The 20,828-nt window shown below is 43.8% G+C and overlaps 2 protein-coding genes across 2 annotated transcripts; both read right to left on the reverse strand.

Moving 5' to 3' along the window:
• On the reverse strand, positions 1-12,800 carry cct7 (chaperonin containing TCP1, subunit 7 (eta)). Its single transcript, XM_052497758.1, has 13 exons — positions 12,662-12,800; positions 9,032-9,185; positions 8,783-8,889; positions 8,235-8,413; positions 7,992-8,053; positions 7,551-7,660; positions 6,941-7,105; positions 6,468-6,545; positions 6,101-6,211; positions 5,755-5,852; positions 4,259-4,391; positions 3,521-3,727; positions 1-977 (listed from the first exon to the last, which is right to left on the reverse strand). Exons 1-13 carry the CDS (start codon positions 12,665-12,667, stop codon positions 750-752), a joined length of 1,638 nt encoding a protein of 545 aa, XP_052353718.1. The 5' UTR covers positions 12,668-12,800; the 3' UTR covers positions 1-749.
• Positions 12,801-18,029: 5,229 nt separating this feature from the next.
• LOC118369011 (zinc finger protein 771-like) lies at positions 18,030-19,980 on the reverse strand. The gene is made up of 2 exons (XM_035753522.2): positions 19,684-19,980; positions 18,030-19,257 (listed from the first exon to the last, which is right to left on the reverse strand). Exons 1-2 carry the CDS (start codon positions 19,847-19,849, stop codon positions 18,092-18,094), a joined length of 1,332 nt encoding a protein of 443 aa, XP_035609415.1. The 5' UTR covers positions 19,850-19,980; the 3' UTR covers positions 18,030-18,091.
• Positions 19,981-20,828: the final 848 nt, after the last annotated feature.

Consider the following 20,828-nt stretch of genomic DNA (forward strand, 5'->3'; position numbering starts at 1 on the left):
TTGAGCTGTAGAATTATTGATTTTAATGGTCCAATAATAAATAGCAACAAAGCAACAAAAACATTGTCAACATCATCGACTAACTCAGTGCGTGTGACAGTTACAAGCATTACAAAAGATGGCACCCTTGACTCTGTCCTAGACAATGGCTGGGGGGGGTTCCTAAACACATGCCAAAAAAACAACAAGAATATGGTATTATGGTGAGGCGGCTCAAGTATCCAACCATCTCAATGTGAAGCAATGTGAGACAAAGGGAATAAGAGTTGTGGTTAGTAGTTTGTAAGACACAGGCTGATGTTAGTCATGACAGGTGAATTGGTTTGGCCGACTAATGCATTAAGATGACTGGACAACATAAGGCCATCACTTACAAGGAGAGAAAAGGGAAATTGGACCAAATTCTACCACCATCCAAGCCAGAGCCCAGAGTACCACTACTACCGTTGCTGTTGCACCCCTCCTGTAAGAAGTGTTGGAGGCGACTGAAGTGAGACTAGACCAGAGCCATAGACATACATAGATCAGTAAAATCCATTAGAATTTAGAGCCTCTCTAATAGAACCGCCATGTTGGTTCCAAACATTCCAAAGACTATCACATTCTAATTCAAATGAACAGAATCTCATCTAGACTGCTGTTGTCATGGGAACATTTAGTAACAAAGTGGATGATTCTTTCCTATTTCACCTAGTTTGCCAGAATGTCGGTCTATGGCTCTGTAGGTTAGAGGTCAGGGCCCCCCCCCCTTAGTGAGCATGGGGCCTGCCACGTCCCCGGCCTCTCCCGCCCCCTGGTGGCCCTTCTACGCTACTGCGTGGATTCTTGATGGTCTCGTCCACTGAGAGGATGAGGCAGGCGGCCTCGCTGGCGGCAGTCAGTGCGTTGATACGCACGATGGAGGGTTCCCACACACACGCCAAGTAGTTATCAGCTATATCCTCATTGTTCACGTCTACACCGTACCACATACCACCCTAAGAGAGGGGGAGAGAAGGGGGGAGGTTAGTGTGTGTGTGTGGATCTCTCATAGGGTTTGAGGAGTAAGCCTAATGAAGCAGACTATAAATGAAAAAAATAATAAATAAATAAAAATAATAAAATAAATAAGTGAAAAGTGGGTGCAGGTGCATCTGCGACAGCAGAAAATCGGATGCTAGTGGTTTTTCAACAGCAAGGCTCAGATCAACACGGCAGCATCAACATAGTTGCTATTGTTAAATAATATATGTTAAAATAAACGTTTCTATATTCGTATATCACACTCAAACTAAAAACAATGTGGCTACAATTCATTGGTTACTGACAGGACCCAAATATCACTTTTGAACACATGATTTTTGTAAAGTTCACGCAGTAACATGTAGCCAAGTAGCAGGTCGGAGTTGAACATGAATTTCGTCCCAGTACAGGGACATCCTGTGTCTACACACAAAACAAAATCATAGAATTCCATATGGAACCCCTATTAATTCAATAGGATCTGTGGGCCTAGTCATAAAGATTTGTCATTTAACTTTTAAAAATGTATTAGCCCATCTTCTAATGAGGCATAAGCACAAGCAGTCATGTTATCAAACAACTACTTCAAAAGTCTTATGTGGGATCCCTGCAGGGTACGCAGGGATGCCGAAACGACAAGATGCCATGTTCATTTTAAAGCCACATTTTGATTTTTTTCTGCTTATAAATTGTGACATTTGGTAGACTATTTGTTAGTCAAATAGTCTACAATACCTTCTCTTCTGTAATTACTTGCCGCTCATCCAGAATACAAAAAATAAAAAAGCTTTGCTCACCAGAATAAGGTCACACCGATAGAATGTCGATGATGCACTGATCGTTCTACACCGATAGAATGTCGATGATGCACTGATCGTTCTACACCGATAGAATGTCGATGATGCACTGATCGTTCTACACCGATAGAATGTCGATGATGCACTGATCGTTCTACACCGATAGAATGTCGATGATGCACTGATCGTTCTACACCGATAGAATGTCGATGATGCACTGCTCGTTCGACACCGATAGAATGTCGATGATGCACTGCTCGTTCGACATCGATAGAATGTCCATGATGCACTGCTCGTTCGACATCGATAGAATGTCCATGATGCACTGCTCGTTCGACATCGATAGAATGTCCATGATGCACTGCTCGTTCGACATCGATAGAATGTCCATGATGCACTGCTCGTTCGACATCGATAGAATGTCCATGATGCACTGCTCGTTCGACATCGATAGAATGTCCATGATGCACTGCTCGTTCGACATCGATAGAATGTCGATGATGCACTGCTCATTCGACATCGATAGAATTTGATGCACTGGTTCGACATCGATAGAATGTCGATGATGCACTGTCACATCGATAGAATTCGATGATGCACTGCTCGTTCGACATCGATAGAATGTCGATGATGCACTGCTCGTTCGACATCGATAGAATGTCGATGATGCACTGCACATCGATAGAATGTCGATGATGCACTGATCGTTCTACACCGATAGAATGTCGATGATGCACTGATCGTTCTACACCGATAGAATGTCGATGATGCACTGCTCGTTCTACACCGATAGAATGTCGATGATGCACTGCTCGTTCTACATCGATAGAATGTCGATGATGCACTGATCGTTCTACATCGATAGAATGTCGATGATGCACTGATCGTTCTACATCGATAGAATGTCGATGATGCACTGATCGTTCTACATCGATAGAATGTCGATGATGCACTGATCGTTCTACATCGATAGAATGTCGATGATGCACTGATCGTTCTACATCGATAGAATGTCGATGATGCACTGATCGTTCTACATCGATATTCTATCTAGTTGACGGTCAAGTTCATTCATTTCGGCTTGGCTCACAGAGCAAGGACCGGGGGAGACATCCAAATGATAGTTTGAACAGTTTTAAAAGACCTGGAAAGCTGTGAAAACGATCCAACATGTTCTCTGATAGCATTTCAGTTGGTCTTAGATGCATATTTTGTGTGGTTGAAAAATGAAACTGTCACCTTTCATAAATATATATAAATTTTTTTTTTTTAATCACATGTTTAGGCTACACAACAGGACACTAAGCGACCAATCACATTCTCTCAAGATGTTGAAAGAAATATTTTTTCATATTTCTCCACTCCTGTCGTTCACGCATCTCTGGGTCGGCCAAGAGTTATCGTTCAACCACACCTCATTTGAGCGTTTTCAACAAGTTGAAGTCTATTGGCTCATTCTTCATGCGGTAATGATCAATTAATTAGGTTCCAAGAAAAATCCCCAAGTTTTCTAATGATTGTGACAGACTCATGTTTTAACGGTACGTTGTTTTAACGGTACGTTGTTTTAGCGGTATGTTGTTTTTAACTTACTTTCACCTCTACCCATAATGCAACACAATGAAAAGGTGACCAACGACAGTCAACATCTTGACTAAAGTGATCCGCTGGAACGTGCCCACCTACCCACCTGTGTAGGCATGGTGTGTGTGTGTGTGTACCTGCGCGTGCTTGGCGCGCAGCTTGTTGAGTATGTTGGTGGCGTCGAAGCCTGCGTTGTCACACAGCTGTCTGGGGATAATCTCTAGAGCCTTAGCGTATGCTCCAATCAGCAGCTGCTGCTTGCCAGGAATGGTTCTGGAATAATCACGCAGGTACTTTGAGAGTTCCATCTCGATCGCACCTCCGCCAGCCACGATGGAGTCATTCTGGAGAGGAGAGGATGGAGGGAGAGGTTAGTGAATGGTTCTAGAATAATCACGCAGGTACTTTTGAGAGTTCCATCTCTACTGCACCAGCACCCCCTAGGATGGAGGAGAGGAGACGACAAGACGGAGGAAAGGAGACAATTTAGACTGTCGTTCTTATTTACAATGACGGCCTAGGAACATTGGGTTTAACTGCCTTGTTCAGGGGCAGAATGAGATGTTTACCTTGTCAGCTCAGGGGATTCGTTACTGGCCCAACGCTCTAACTACTAGGCTACTGACTTCAATGACTGTTAGGGAACAATGAAGCGTGCTGGATAGGAGGAAGCATTTACCTACACAGATGCCGTGGGTTAGTTTAGGTACCCAGCACAAGCACTGATTAACTATCAGCTCACTGTAGAAGGATGGCATTGGTTTAAGTCAGAGTTTGGTAGAGGGAGCACTTGCCACAAAGGCCATTTTTAGCTTTAGGATGTGCCCTCTATCCCACTCTATGGTTTAGGTCCAGTGGCCTGCGGGTCAACCTACCTTGATGGCTCTGCGTACGATCATGATGGCGTCGTGTAGAGAGCGTTCCGTCTCCTCCATGAACTGCTCGGCTCCGCCCCTCAGGATGATGGTACACGTATGGGAGCGAGGACAACCCTTGAAGAAGTTATACCTGGAGGAACGGGGCACGCATTTTAAAAAACACAGACTACAAAAATCACAATTTTAAACAAGGCTGGGTGAGATTCTCCCAATATTTTGCTATACAATATTTTTTTTTAAAGACCCTGCCAGGCCAGTGAAATGTTCTACTAGCCAGGGCCCGGTTTCCTGATATCGATGGAACTTAGGCTAACGAGTGTTTTAACACTGGCCTGTAATCCTCTCTCCGAACACGCATCGTTACAAAATGGCCGAAGACGTGACACGCGTTTCCTAAAACGCGGCGCAGAAAGAACGGTTTGCCAAGTGCGTCGTTAAGAGCACGTGTCGACAGGCCTAGGGATAGGAGAAAGGCAGCGCTGTTTTCTCCATTCAAACATCAAACGGGCCTCCTGAGGCGCAGCAGTCTCAGGCACTGCACCACAGTGCTCGAGGCATCACTACAGACCCGGGTTCGATCTCAGGTTGTGTCCTAATTGTCCGTCCCATAGGGTTCGCACAATTGGTCCTGCGTCATCCCGGGTTAGGAGGGTTTGGCCGGGGGGGCTTACTTAGCTTATTGCGCTCTAGTGACTCCTCGTGGCAGGCATATAGGTGCAGTTGTCTTCCATGTTAAAATGGGCGGGTGTTAAGGAGGGCGGGGGGGTGTTAAGGAGGGCGGGGCGTGTTAAGGAGGACGCATGACTCGACTGTCACATCTCCCGAGCCCGTTGGGGAGTTGGAGCAATGAGACAAGATCAAACTCGGATATCATGAAATTGGAGAGACGGGGGTGAAATATAAAAACCGTACCACTATTCCACAATACCGACGACCAGATCAAATCCTGGTTAAATTATCACCAATATGGCTGCAAATATTAAGCCAGATTATTTTAGCCCAAATGCTTATCCTCCCTACAATAGGCCTAACGCACAAAATCATTGATTTGGCACTTCCTGAAATATATTGAGGCAAAAAATTAGACAACGTACAACTGGCAAAATATGAATTGAAATAAGGTGAAATTGATTTCAATGTGTTGTCCACTGTAGGTCTCTTAAGCCAGTCCTCTTGGTTTTCATTTGAAGAATAATTTTATACTTTGCACTTGTAGCCAACTTTGCACTTGTAGCCAACTTTGCACTTGTAGCCAACTTTGCACTTGTAGCCAACTTTGCACTTGTAGCCAACTTTGCACTTGTAGCCAACTTTGCACTGGACGGTCACAGAGACAAACATTTTTATTCTGTGTTTAGCGGAGATCTCCCGTAAAAAAAATATAAAAAAATGTGCAAAATAAGTTTTATCCAACAGCGCACTTAGCCGTTCTACAAATGTTCCCGAAGCAGTCGGCAAATAAACACACCGAAGTTCCTCCTAGGAGCTCTCACCTCTCTCCTCCAACCTGCACCTCCTCAAAGACTTCACAGCGCCCCAGGACATCATCTGTCATGGAGCCAACACTGGTCTGGATGGAGCCCCCGCAGGCCTGGAGGACACATTACACCGTAAGAAATACAGCAACACACAACACATTAGGAACAATACAGTTTGAAAAAGCACAAACCAATAGAAGATACCATTGACAAGAATTACACCCCGACAGATGCTCTAAATTCAGACAAATGCTTGTGAACTTCTCAAATGAGAAAACAAGACATTTTCCATGGCTTGGAAGACTCAACTAATGAACACAACCCAGTTTTAATGTCCATATATCTGACTGCGGTCCCCTACCATCATTGTCCTCTTGAGGTCCTCCTCCTGAACACGTCCAGCACAAAACAGATCCCGGTCAGCAAAGTACTGTGTGGCCACGTCTCCAATGGGCAGCTTGGACAGGACCACCTTAAAAAAGGAGCAACATGTCACATTTCAGACAACTTTTGATTTCTTCATGCTTTTAAAACAAAGATAACCACAACTTTTTTTGATTAGTTGAATAATTAATTTCCTAAAAATAAAAAGTCTGCTAGCATGAAAGTTAACGTCTAACCTTAGTCTCCGCTGCCAGCAAGCTAGCCTGTGGTAGTCACGGCAACCATTTCAACCAACTGTCAGAGGACATGTAAACCAGGGAAAAGGTTGTCTAGCTACTACGTACCTTGGCTCCTGACTTGTAGATCTTCTCCAGCTTGTCATAGAGGATGTTCCACTCTGCATCTACGATGGCCTGGTAGTCCTGGGGAGGGGACACCGAGGGGAAAAGGGTACATAGACTTCACTCTCCCTCATTCATTTAAAAAGCATTGGTGTTGGGTAGTGTATTTCCTATGGCTTAGTGAATAATACTCTTTATATTTCAGATGTATACAGGGCCAGTGTGATTGAATGGGACGCCATCTTTAGAGTCTGGCGGTAGTGCTGAGCCCAAGACCCCAGATCACATACATCACTGGAGACGTGGGTACGAATCACGTCTCTCATATACACACATATATATATTTAAGCAGATCGAAACGTCTGCAATTGTCTTAGTTTAAATATGAATATAAGATTATTATTTTTTTAAAGTCACTAGTGATAATATAATAATGCTCCTTTATTGATTGTTTAATTGACTGATCGATTACTAACCTCGACAGACTTGACGCGGACCTCCGCATTGTCCTTCTCGGCCTTCAGTTCCAGCTCGACATTGAGCAGAGCGATCTTGGGCTGGTCGTAACGTTTAGGCTGCATCTCAAACCCGGCGTAGGAGAACGTCTTCTTGAAGGCCACGCCAGCTACCAGGTGAGACTCCTGTAGAGGTAGGAGGGGTGGGAGAGTGGAGGGGGGTAAAAATGAGTCTCTTGTAGAGTGAGAGCGACTGCAATAGGTGGTGGAATAAATTAAACACTTTGAAAGGATCCAGACCACATGGTAATGCACCAGACAGGACACTGGGTTGTACCGCGTTTACCCCAGGACAGGAGTAGACAAAAAAATATTTTACCTGGAAGACCAGGTGTGTTGAATGTAGGCAATCACTGAACTAATCAATTGGTCAGGTGTGGTGTTTAGTAGGAACAAAGAGTTGTTTACCCTGCTTTAGGACCTATAATGAGATAAAGTCCCAGCCCGACACCCCAAGATGGAGTAGAGCCGCTTTAGTATATTGAGATTCAGCACTGTAGTCTCAACTCACTAAAACGACACCCACCATCTTCCCTCTCCCACACCCAGCCCTACGGTGCTAGTGTTTTACCTCCAGAGCTCCTCCCTGCACCTTCTTGATCCCGATCATCTTGAGAGGCAGCAGCTCATCGAGCATCATGACAGCCTCCACCACCATCTCACTGAAGAACTCCTTCTGACCTGGGGTTGAATTACAACATTAATACAAGCTGTAGACTACAACCGTAACACCCCACGAATACCCGTACTCTCTGAGAGACTACCAGTCGTTAGGGTTGCATTATTTTGGCAACTTTACAAAAAAAAAATACCCGGGTTGGAAAATTCCCAGAATCAAGAAGGAATAAGCTGGAAATCATGAATGGTTCAACCAAGATAACAAGTAAAAACAAAAAAGGGGGGGCATTTTAGTAACAAATGCAATAGATGAATTAATTGTAAGTCATTTGTAAAAGCTAATTCCATCACCTTATGATTCTGTTGTTCAATAAAAAATTAAAAAAGAACTGACCTGCGATCAGCTTGGAGTTCATGGCTGTGGCAGCACACTTCACCAAGAGTTCCCTCTGTTCTCTATAGGGAGGAGGGAGATAGAAGAGGGGGTGTAGACAGTGATCAGCTTGGAGTTCATGGCTGTGGTGGCTCCAAGAGCTCCCTCTGTTCTCTAGAGGAAGACCACGGTTCAATCTGAAGTCCAACGGAAACACCTTCCTCTTTATTCCATCCCCTTTGAAAGATCACACACACAACTCACTTCTTGTCGTCCTTCTTGACGGTGACAGAGATCTCTCGGATCTTCTTGACGGCCAGGTGCGTAGCGCTGCGGAAGGCTCTGATGATGGTCTGGGGGTGGAGACCCTCCTCCACGTACGGCTTCAACTGCTTCAGGAACTCTGCTGCCAACAGGGTTACAGACGTGGTACCGTCGCCCACCTGGACAGAGAACAGAAAACAATGAATACAAATGGAGAGGGAACAGCCTAACACTAGAACGAGAGGAGCCAGTGGGAGGGGGGGGATAGAGGAGTCAGCGGGAGGGGAGGGGATAGAGTAGTCAGCGGGAGGGGGGGGCTAGAGGAGCCAGCGGGAGGGGGGGGGGGGCTAGAGGAGTCAGTGGGAGGGGGGGCTAGAGGAGCCAGTGGGAGGGGGGCTAGAGGAGCCAGTGGGAGGGGGCTAGAGGAGCCAGTGGGAGGGGAGGGGGCTAGAGGAGCCAGTGGGAGGGGGGGGCTAGAGGAGCCAGGTGGGTGGGGGGGGCTATCACTAACGCTTTCACAGATGGACTCAAACAAGACACACACAGACCTCGGCATCCTGGGAGCGTGCAATGTCCACCAGGGTCTTGGCAGCAGGGTGAACCACATCCAGCAGCTTCAGGATGGTCGCCCCGTCGTTGGAGATGGTGGCTTTACCTGAAGGGAGACATCCCCACACACACAGCTTCAGTATCACTGCAAAACAAGTGTCCAACTACTGCAGGCCATGCCCCCCCCCCCAAAAAAAAAATGACCGACCATGTTCCCCCCACTCTGACATCTCCTCCATCCCTCTCACCTCTGCCATCCACCATGAGTTTGTCCATGCCGCGAGGCCCAAGTGTGGTGCGGACGGCCTCAGCGATGACCTGGCAGGCATTGATGTTGCTGATCAGCTGAGGGACGCCCTGAGACGTATCTGTCCCCTCCTTAAGCAGGATAACCGGTGTGGGCTACAGGGAGAAGAGGGAAGGATAGAATTGAGAGATGAGCAAGACATCCTTCAGCAAGATGTTGGCTGAGACATGACGGTCACTATGCAGACAAGTTGGGCCCTGGCTAAGAGTGGGAAGGAAAACACGGACGGAATCGCAGAATTTGGTAATAAAAATGGAATCAACTGTAAACGAAGAATGTTGCATAATTTTCTATATTTTGGCTGAAATTTTTAAAAATGGAGGGGGAAAAAATAGAAAGGGCCGGACTCTTACGTCATCTCACAACTTGGCTGTTACTTTGAGAAACATGTCGAAGAGGTCGTCAAGAGGGCCAAGTCGTCAAAAACCAAAACATTCGACACTAACCCCTAAATTCAGAGCAGAGCAATACCCAAAGAACTGAGTCAGGCGACAAGCTGTTTTGCACATTCTGTCAACATACTATTGATTGGACCCAGAGTCTTGAGGCTCCATGTCAAGTAATTTTTTATTTTCTATCAAGTAGAGGCTCAAGTCATCAAAATTCATGACTCAAACCCAAGTCATGACTCGTGTCCACACATTTGGCTTTAAGCGCAGCGTTTGATGAAATAATTAAGACAAATGCTGGCCTTCACAGATGCTACTGAAGTTGCCGATAATAGGAGACAACAGCAGGCTGAAGCCTATTTCATGTTGAGTGCCAGTTTACAGTGACCTGCGCACTAGGTATGATATTTCATACGCACATTTGTGAAACAGTTTAATTTAAATAAGGTCTTTTTATCTCAGAATCACTGTCATGTGGTTAAATTATATCTAAATGAAACTGACAAATCTAAAAGTTGCTTCTATTGTCAACGATGTAAAAAAAATAGCCTACATAAAGCCAACAAATAAAAACCATTGCAGGTAGAAAACACCCTCAAAAATAAATATCCTATAAATTACATTGTTGCAAACAAGCCATGCCTAGCCAAACATGAAACATTAACAACTAAGTCCAGCCCTAGCACTTGCAAACATTAACCATTAAGTCCAGCACTTGCAAACATGTATCAAGTACTCTGGGGCCTCAGTCTCTGTGTCAGTGAGCCCCCGGACAGACAACTTTATTTGGATAAGTAAAAAAAATCAGGTATTTTATTACGTTTCCACGGGATCAGTGCATGGCATGTTTCCCTTTCACAACAAGACTTGGGGGTTATAGAAATAAATAACTCAGATAGGCCTACAATGAGGAACTATTGTAATTCCCAAGGGATATTTTTTTATTATCTTTTATTTATCCGTTATTTTACCAGGTAAGTTGACTGAGAACACATTCTCATTTGCAGCAACGACCTGGGGAATAGTTACAGGGGAGAGGAGGGGGATGAATGAGCCAATTGTAAACTGGGGATTATTAGGTGACCCTGATGGTTTGAGGGCCAGATTGGGAATTTAGCCAGGACACCGGGGTTACTCTTACGATAAGTGCCATGGGATCTTTAATGACACTTTGTTTACTCGCTGTTTGAGGTTTAAGAAAAAATTACTTTGAGAAGCTCCACAGCTCATTAGAGGTGGCAAGCTAAGATTGTCAGAAACACCAAGATGGGAAATGTTGTTTCTGGTGTCGTCTTATGTAAGGATGATCGTCCACAACCTTCTAGAAGCATCCTGAAACACTGTTTACATTTATTTCAGATGGCTGCCTGTCTTTACGTTTATAAGCTAATGATCAAATGCAGGTTTTGCTAAACATATCGTGTAGAAAGAGTATCCCAGCAGGCTATTGGCGTGCTCTTTTTGTTCTTCTTTCTCCAAGTTATATTGTGATTCTGAAACGTTTTATATTTTCTGTCTGGATTCATAGTCTCTCCCCTTTTAACTGTCCTAATTAACCAATGTGTATAACCTCCGATGATCAGGGAGAATCAGTCGGAGAGAATCAGCTTGAGCAAAGCGAGGTGTAGAATCACTAATCTACAAATAGTATTCCCTGCCATATTATACCCTTTGTTAAATTAAGATGTGCGATCCCCCCCCCCCAGCAAACAATCAAGTGCACCCAGATATAGAATGATTGGAGACGCTTGTGTCAATTAAAATAATAATATAATAAATGTCCTAGGATTTTCTTCCTGCATTAAAGCCAGCGGAAGGATGGAAATACCAGTGAAACAAAAGGCCCAGCCCTACCCATTCAATATCGCCAGTGCGTAATAAAATGTCCACGGTAATAATCAAATAGTCTGAACGCTATAAAACGACTGTAAGGTTACTACTTCCAAACTGATGGGCTGTAATGACTGAGCACAGAACATGTAGCCAATCTGTTTAGCCAAAGGGCACGGTGGTTCCTCGCTATCTAACTAAAACTATATATGGCTAACGTTAGCTGCGTTTCTTGCTACCAAACACAACTCCCATTGAACAGTGAGTAGCTAAGAGGGGGATTTGATTAATCTCGCCCGGGCCCCCGTGTTCTGCACCGGCTCAAAGCCTTGCCCACAAAAGCATGTGTAGTAATGCGTAGGATTGATTTTAACGCTTTAGCCATCTGCCTCCCCAATGAACTTGTTATACATTCTAATATGTATTACGTAAAAGATCAGTTTCTGGACGATGAAGCATGCTGCATTGTCAAAATGACCGAGCGGCGCAGATTGTTTCATTTGATTAAGGCCAAGCAAGGGCGCTCCCTTCTCCCCACTTTTGCTTGATAACGTGACCGGCTTTACATCGGTTCAACGTAAAATAACGTATTCAGGGTCTAAGGGGCTAGCCTCCGTATATTTGTCAATAACAGACCATCAAAACATGCTTAAATGGGCCCACGCGGGAAATATAACCCGCTAACTAGCTTAGCAGGAAAGTTCTCGACTGTTCTGACCATCTGATGCGCCACAGCCCGACAGCCACTCCTCACCAACTACTACTGTAGTTAGTGAGGTTATTTCTTTTGCATTTCAATTAACCCGTTTATCCTAACCCGCTGCATAAATTCTACCCTATTACGAGAATTCAAACCTGGCGTTAAATTTAACAAAAAAAAACGGGATCCTTCAAACCGTGACCGATAACCACACCTAGCCAGCTAGCAACGTTAGCACAAGTTGACAAAGCCCGTGCGTAGCAGCTATTTTACCTAACGAACCAGACGCGATGACTACTACGAAAAAAATATACATGGTTTTACACTTATCTATAAACCCCTGTCAGTATATTACTAATGTGCATAGCTAACCCTCACCCCAAAAAGTGTATGAACTAACCGAACAGGACCGTCACTAGCTAAGGAGCTAACTGGTAACCGGTATGCCCTTTTGATGCGAGGTGACGCTACTTGTTAGCATCGTGATAACGGTGGACTTTATAACGTATTTTATTTGAAAGATAATGCGTCAATCTGGATAGAAAGAGCATACATTTGACAATACATGCAATTTGGTAACACATATACAGGGATAATTTGACGGATGCAGGTGGATTTTATCTGAATGAGCGAAGCATGAACGGCTACTCACCATCATCTTTACAATTCTTTAGAGAGAAACGGCACCGGTGTTCTATCCCACAATGCAGTTCGACTATGAGCTTCTCTTCCTGTTTAAGATGTATCTATTTTTAGCAGGGGGAACGTTGTACTTGTCACGCTTCAGAATTGGAACACGATTCAATTGATCTTATTTTGACGTTGACGAATTGTATATTTCCAGTCCCAATTCAATAACATTCTTTGCAATTTCTCTTGATAACGGCATTATCTTGTTGAGTACACGCTGTCACATCAGTCCCAAGCCGTTGCAGGTAGTTCATGAGTCGACTGTTAAAAATGTAAGTCTTTCAATGCAGTTCATACAAGAAATTATCATCCTAGAACATCATATACAAAATAATGATACTTTTCCCCTTTCAACTGTGCTATTACTAATTGTAGCTGTTTCCATACATGCAGTTTCTGCACATCTATTTCCATTATCTCTACTCTTTACCTAATAGAACTTGGGGCAGCAGTGGAGAGGTTCCTCGATGTCCACATTACTGAGGACTTAACGTGGACCTCTCACACCAGCACAGTCGTGAAGAAGGCACGGCATTGCCTCTTCTCCCTCAGAAGGCTGAAACTATTTGGGATGGCCACTCGGATCCTTAGGAACTTCTACAGCTGCACCATCGAGAGCATATAAACACTGGTTGTATCACTATATGGTAAGGCAACTGCACACCCTCGACCGGAAGAGCCTACAGCGGGTGGTGCGGACGGCCCAGCGCATCACTGGGGATGAGCTCCCAGCCATACAGGACGTACATGCCAGGCGGTGTCTGAGAAAAGCCTGAAAAACTCAGCCACCTGAGACATGGACTGTTCTCCGTGCTACTGTCCGGCGGACCGTACCCGTGCATTAATGCTCAGACCAACAGACTCCTAAACAGCTTCTATCCCCTGGCCATAATACTGTTAAATGGCTGACAACTACTGCCTCACCTCACCCCTACACTGCTGCTAAAATTAGTATTGATTACGCTGTCGTTCATTGATTATTGCCTTTACCATTAGTATCTATTTATCCTGCCTCTATTCACTGTTAGTCCTGTTTACATGTACATCTATCTATAGTGCCTTCAGAATGTTGTTTTACAGCCTGAATTTTAAATATATAAAAATTCAGGCCTACACACATTAACCCATAATGTCAAAGTGGAACTAGGTTTGTCAAAATGTTCAACTCCTTTGTTATGGCAAGCCTAAATAAGTTCAGGAGTAAACATTTGCTTAACATGGAACCCAAACCGGCCACGCGCCATCGTGCATAAATTAATTTTGGCCCCAAACGCGATCACGACATGCAGGTTAAAATATCAAAACAAACTCTGAACCAATTACATTAATTTGGGGACAGGTCGAAAAGCATTAAACATTTATGGCAATTTAGCTAGCTAGCTTGCACTTGCTAGCTAATTTTTCCTATTTAGCTAGCTTGCTGTTGCTAGCTAATTTGTCCTGTGATATAAACATTGAGTTGTTATTTTACCTGAAATGCACAAGGTCCTCTACTCCACCAATTAATCCACACATAAAATGGTCAACCGAATCGTTTCTAGTCATCTCTCCTCCTTCCAGGCTTTTTCTTCTATGAACTTATATGGCGATTGGCATACTTTCATAGTATTACCACGACGACCGTCAGCTCAGTTTGTCTTTCAATCACCCACGTGGCTATAACCAATGAGATGTCACGTGGGTATCTACTTCTATAAGCCAATGAGGGTATGGGAGAGGCAGGATTTGCAGCGCGATCTGCATCACAAATAGAACTGACTTCTATTTTATCCGTTGGCAACGCAGGCTCTCGCTGACAACACGATGGTGGTAGGCCTGATCACCGACAACGATGAGACAGCCTATAGGGAGGACGTCAGTGACCTGGCAGTGTGGTGCCAGGACAAAAACCTCTCCCTCAATGTCACCAAGTTAAAAGAGCTGATCATGGACAACAGGAAATGGAGGGTCAAGCACACCCACATCCACCTTGACGGGGCTGTAGTGAAGCGGGTCGAGAGCTTCATGTTCAGCTGCACCATTGAGAGCATCTTGACTGGCTGAATCACCGCTTGGTATGGCAACTGATTGGCATCCGACCACAAGGCGCTACAGAGGGTAGTGCGTACAGCCCAGTACATCACTGGGGCTGAGAACACTGACGTCCAGGACCTCTATACCAGGCGGTGTCAGAAGAAGGCCCTAAAAATTGTCAAAGACTCCAGCCACCCAAGTCATAGACTGTTCTCTCTGCTACCGCACGGCAAGCGGTACCGATACACCAAGTCTGGAACCAGCAGGACCCTGAACAGCTTCTACCTCCATGCAGTAAGACTGCTAAATAGTCTTGTGGCTTGGGGGTACCCGGACTAACTGCATTCAGAAGAAATGAATATACACAATATGTAAAAACCAGCTCCTCCCTTATCAGAGATTGACTATTTGTTGCTTTCCCACCACCTAAGATTCCCTAAAAACAGCCACTAAAGGTCCTGTTAACTGACTGATATTATCTCATAGGAAAAAAGGTATAAGATATCTTAAGCATGTGTTGACCTCAGACCTTATTTTCAGCGTTTATCCCAAAACCCTATTCTTTTCCCATTCATTTTTCCAACAGGGATGGCTGAACGAACCAGAGGTAACTAATTTCCGGTTTTAGGACTACAAGCTCTCGAGCTCCATTGCCTTTCCAACAGAGTATGTGGGAGGAGTTGAGCTCCCGCTAAAAACCGATCCATGCTTACAGGGGGAAAAAACTGCGCTCCAAATTCGCTCCATTCATTAAAATCACAATTTAACCAACACCCATCTATTTTTGTGAATACCTGGACCTACCAATTGGTTTTTAAGTATTGAAACCAAACCATCTGGATTTGAATGAAAAGTATTTATTTGAATAAATATGAAAAGGTGAATGTAAGAAGTGAACATAATTTCAAATAGGCTACATGTCGTATTAAACAGCATATAAACACTCTATAAATAGGTCAGGAGCCTGACAGGAAGCCTAAAAGGTACAAACATGAATTATTTAGGCTATATTATTTATATTATTTCAAGGCTATAGCCTCCAAAGAAATACACTGTGAAACGAGTGCGACACAACAGCATTTAATCATTATAGTCTACAAATATACGCATATAGGCTGTGACTTGCTTAGAATTAAATAACAATTAAACGAAAACTGCCTAATGTACTTTTCCCCTGACACCCACGCGTACTAGTTACATTTCGAATGCTTAGCAGGACAGAAATTGTGCAATTCACACACTTATCAGGAGAACATCCCTGGTCATCCCTACTGTCTCTGATCTGGCGGACTCACTAAACACAAATGCTTCCTTTGTAAATGATGTCAGACCAACCTCACATTCAATTCGTGCATATATGTACATCATATATTTCAGCAGATTTCGTGCGTATTTTTTACACCCTCATTCACGAGTTAATGCTTGGAGTCTTCACAGATCGTATGACATAAACACAACCTTTCTTTACATGAATTACATTTATGACAGTGTTATGTGTCATTATTAAGAATGTACGAATTGAATTAGAGCATTGAAGTTAAACCCTGTACAAACTATGGATCTTGGAGTCCTCGGGAAAATGCACTGTGTGTGTTACTATGCCTACGTGTTTCACCGTGAAACCAGTTCTCATGCGCACACAAACCCAAAGTAATGTAGGCCTGTGCCATTGCAACATCGAATGCTTCTCACCGAACGTTAAAACCGTATCTAAATCAAAAGAGGCAATTTATAGGCCTACTGTCATTAGAGTATAGTCTACTTGTTGGATGAATTGGATGCGCACTGGCGTCTAGCTGTCGGCTAGTTGTCTAGTGATATTGTCCATCATCATCAGCCGATCCAGGAAAGAAACAGAAAATAATAAAGCTAAACTAACCGTCTACTACTTCTGGCTACGGATGGCACCGAGAACACCAGTTCCCGCGCGCACCTGGAAAAACAACGCAGTGAGCGCTCTAAACAGCTGACTGACAAAGGCAAACGATGATAAACCAACTGATAAATCTAATGCGTTGGCTATCAAGGACAAAGACGCATGGCAAACAAATGGCAAACGTTAATAAGTACACCAGAAAATCTATGCTTAAACATATTTATCACTATTTTAAACTTGAAACATATAGAATGCTTCAATTAGAATTAGACCTCCCCCACCCGTTTTTTTTTTTTTTTGCATTTAGGAGCTCCCCAGTAATTCACAAGGCCTTGTCTGTGTTAGTATTCGACTCAACACACAACTTTCGACATGGGAAACTGAATGCAGCATCTGCAGTAACCGAGTATTCCAGACACTTTCTTTTTATGAACCAGTTGCTATTTAATGAAAGTTGTTGTACAGAAAACCTGTGGCTACGGTAGGATTCTAGGCTAATCTGGTCTGGCTCCTCTGTTCCAAGATCATCAGGAACAGTCGGAGTTGGAGGCGGCTGGGGAGCCATTATCCTGGCGGCACTTTTGGAAGGTTGGGTAGACTGCGCACTTAGCAAGCTGGAGCTCGTCATCGCTGTTGGGCCTGGTGGCGGCCTGTGGTTTGATGCTGCTGCTCATCGCTCTCCTAATCGTCATGGTGAACCCCATTTCTGATATCCACCGTGGCAGGTTAACTAGTTTGAGCCAGCTAAATAGGCTAAGGCTAATAACACAAACACATTTTACAGCTAGCTAGCCAAGAGTGAAGCAGCTTCAACGGTACAGCTAATACATCGAAATTAAATATTACAGGCGTAGGAGTATCGTGTTATTCACTTAGCCTACCACAGAGATGAGAAGTGTTTTCTCCCCAAAGGAAAATACCTAACCACCTAGTGGCTTTCCATAGCCCCCCTACACACACCGCAGCGCGCCCCGTTGTGTCGAAACAGTGCAGCGTATAAATATTTTTTTTATGTGCCAACCTGTCACTCAATCATTAAAATTTTGTTGCTATTTTTATATAGGGACATAAAACTACTACTGAGGGAGCTACTAAGTTTGAACTGAGGCGGCTAAGCCCCCTCATCCAGCCAGGCTCGCCCCAGGACCCTTGTCTGCAGTGTGAGAGGCCTGACAAGGAGGCCATAGATGTATTCGTCTCCCAAGTCATTCTTGGGGGTGTCTGAAGTCTGCTTGATTGAAGCGGAGTACATGGGTCCCCCTCCTCTTCCGCTCCGATCCTCTTCTGCAATTGTGTTCAATATAAATGTATCAATAAAGCCCGACCATTCTGTCATCACCCTGAGAGACATTCCAAATCAAAACGACCAGATATTACTGTTTCTAATTAAGGTAAAATTTCAACAGACCTGTGAATTTCCTGCAATACTCTGTACTCATCGTTCAAATCCAAATCAAACTTTATTTACATACAATGTTTTATGACAATCTATGATACATTTATTCATCTGAGAGACACAGTATGAATGGTCTGGAGTTGCTCTCCTTTCGTAAGAGTGTTGGTCACATCCTGTCTTTTTATTCCCATCTTCTGACTGATTTTATTTCTTCTGTCTGTTTTTCCCTCTTTGTGGATATTGTCCATATGCTTCAGAAGATGAGTCTTCTGAGTGAATCTTTTACCACAGACTGAGCAGCCATGTTGTTTCTCTCCTGTGTGAGTCAGTATGTGCAAATTCAGGTTTCCCTTCCGATTGAACATTTTTCCACAGTCTCTACAGCTAAATGGTTTCTCTCCTCTATGAATGCGTATATGTTTATTTAGGTGCTCCTTGCGATTAAAGCTTTTCCCACAGTCACCACAGCTAAAGGGTTTCTCTCCTGTGTGAGTCTGTCTATGTTTAGTTAGGTGCTCCTTGCGATTGAAGGTTTTCCCACAGTCACCACAGGTAAATGGTTTCTCTCCTGTGTGAATATTCATGTGCCTGGACAGATGTCCTTTTTGTTTGAAGGTCTTGCCACAAAAGGGGCAGGTGCAGGGTTTACCACCATGACAGAGTCGGACATGGGCCTTCAGTTTACAGGTGGAGTTATAGCATTCACTTAGGCTCTTCTTGGCAAGAGTCACATGCCTCTGCAGGTCAGCTTCCAGAGCTTTTCTGGACATGATGCTGGGCTTGGAACGGTGTTTCTCCATTGGTCGATTGAGAGTCAAAGGTGGGCTGGGATCCAATAGTGGACTGTTGTAAAGTCTTACTGGGTCAATGCTTACAGCTGAGCTGTGGCTTGATGCATTGTTTTGATTATCTGGAGGGTCACAGTGAATGTTGAGACCCTTTAGGTGGGTCACGGTGCCAAAAGATGTGAGATGCATTGGTTTAGGTTCACTCTCTCTGTTCTCCACAGTCTGGGTTTGGGGAAGAGTCAAGAACCAAAGATGGTCCTCCTGATCACATTCACTTTTCACGGAAGTTGAAGGGAATATGGAGTCTTTGGTATGAATGAGCCCTTGAAGCTGCTCTTCCTCCTGACTGGTTCTCAGTTCCTCCTGTTCCTCTTTAATCTCTGTGGTCTCTGGGTCCTCCTGCCCCAGATTGGGGCTCCACTCCTCCTCACAGTGCTGCTGCTCAGGGGGAACCTCCTCTTCAGAGACAGAGAGCTGCAGGGAGTCTGGAGGGAAGGACAAGTAAGCATTGAACTGTTAGTCTACACCTGTTGTTTACTAAGCATGTGGTATAACATTTGATTTGATGGTTGGGGTCCATTTGAATTTAAACTTGTAAATTCAATATAAAAGCAAACTCAAATTCCAATCCAATAACAACAATATGTATGTTTTAAATGAGCTCCTAATACATTAAAAAGCTATTTATTTCTAAAGTTTGTCAATTCATTAATTATAAATTCAAATAACTTCCTGGTTTGTGACAAAGACTGTTTGACAAAGACTTGTGTTTTTACCCATGTATGGTAAACGTATATATATATTTTTTTTAAGTACAATTGTTGAAATGGTGATCACTGTTAGCCTAAACAATGTGGAGTGTATTAATAGAGTAGAACTATAGCTAGCTATCAGTAGATCTACATACGAACCTATTTTACATAGTTGTATCTCTGGTGTCCTCCGCAGCAGTCTCCGTAGCCGATCATTCTCCTCCTGGTACTCCACTACCGTTTTCTCAACTGCCCCGAAAATCTCCACAGCAGCCGCCGTTAAACGCTCATTTAAAAACAAACGTAACAACTGTAGTTCAGACATTTTCAGTCGACTGAGAGTTGGGTATTCAGCTACTATGGCTTCGTCAACGAAGGAAGAATGGCTGTCACAAACAAACCATACCCGCTGACAATGTCTTGTGCTGTGTTCATAACCTTCTTCTTTGCTGATGTTTATGGGCGGACTACACTCATAAAGTGTATTGCCGCCACCTACTGTACGGGAAATTTAAAAAATACCACAAAAACAAAAAATGTTGTGGATGAACAAATCATACTAAATTACCAACAATAAATACATTAACACGGACCAAATTCACGCCACTACCCTGAATGTCAAACAAAAACGGTACTATTCAGATCCCTACACCTGGGAGGGGGGAACTTCTTAATTCAGTACGCCCTGTAATATTTTAGCTGTCAATTATATTATTTATTATTAAGTCCTGGAGATCCAGAAATATATTTGCCGCGTCACAATGATGTCTAGCTTCTTTGATTTATTTTATTAGTTTGACTCGTGCAATTTATCACTTTCGTTATGAATGCAACAAAGTCCACCTTCTATTAGTATGTCGGGATCCTTCTCCTGCATGGCATTCACTGCAGACTGTGGGCCATCCACAACCAGAACCAACTCTACTCATTCATTCAGATATTTTCACTGCCTCCACATAGGAGACCTGCTGGATAGCCCTGATCCTAGCCACTGCGACCTCCCTCATCCATACAGGGCACTCCGGGACCTCGGGAACGTGATTCCCATCACAATTACAACAACATGCTTCATCTGACCCTTCACCTACTACACATTTATTCCTTCTACAAACACTTGGCCACGTGTCCTAACTTTTTTGCAATTGTAACACTTCTGTCTCACCGCATATCTCACATACCCAAGTTTTACATAAATTGGGAGAACCGCTTCAGCAAACAACAGTAAAACCGACAGGTTTACTTGAGAATGTGCGTAAATTTAAGCACACACGTATTTAAGCACAATGTGTACGCACAGCACTTTG

The sequence above is a fragment of the Oncorhynchus keta genome, chromosome 35 (assembly GCF_023373465.1).
Source record: "Oncorhynchus keta strain PuntledgeMale-10-30-2019 chromosome 35, Oket_V2, whole genome shotgun sequence".
NCBI classification, from domain to species: domain Eukaryota; kingdom Metazoa; phylum Chordata; class Actinopteri; order Salmoniformes; family Salmonidae; genus Oncorhynchus; species Oncorhynchus keta.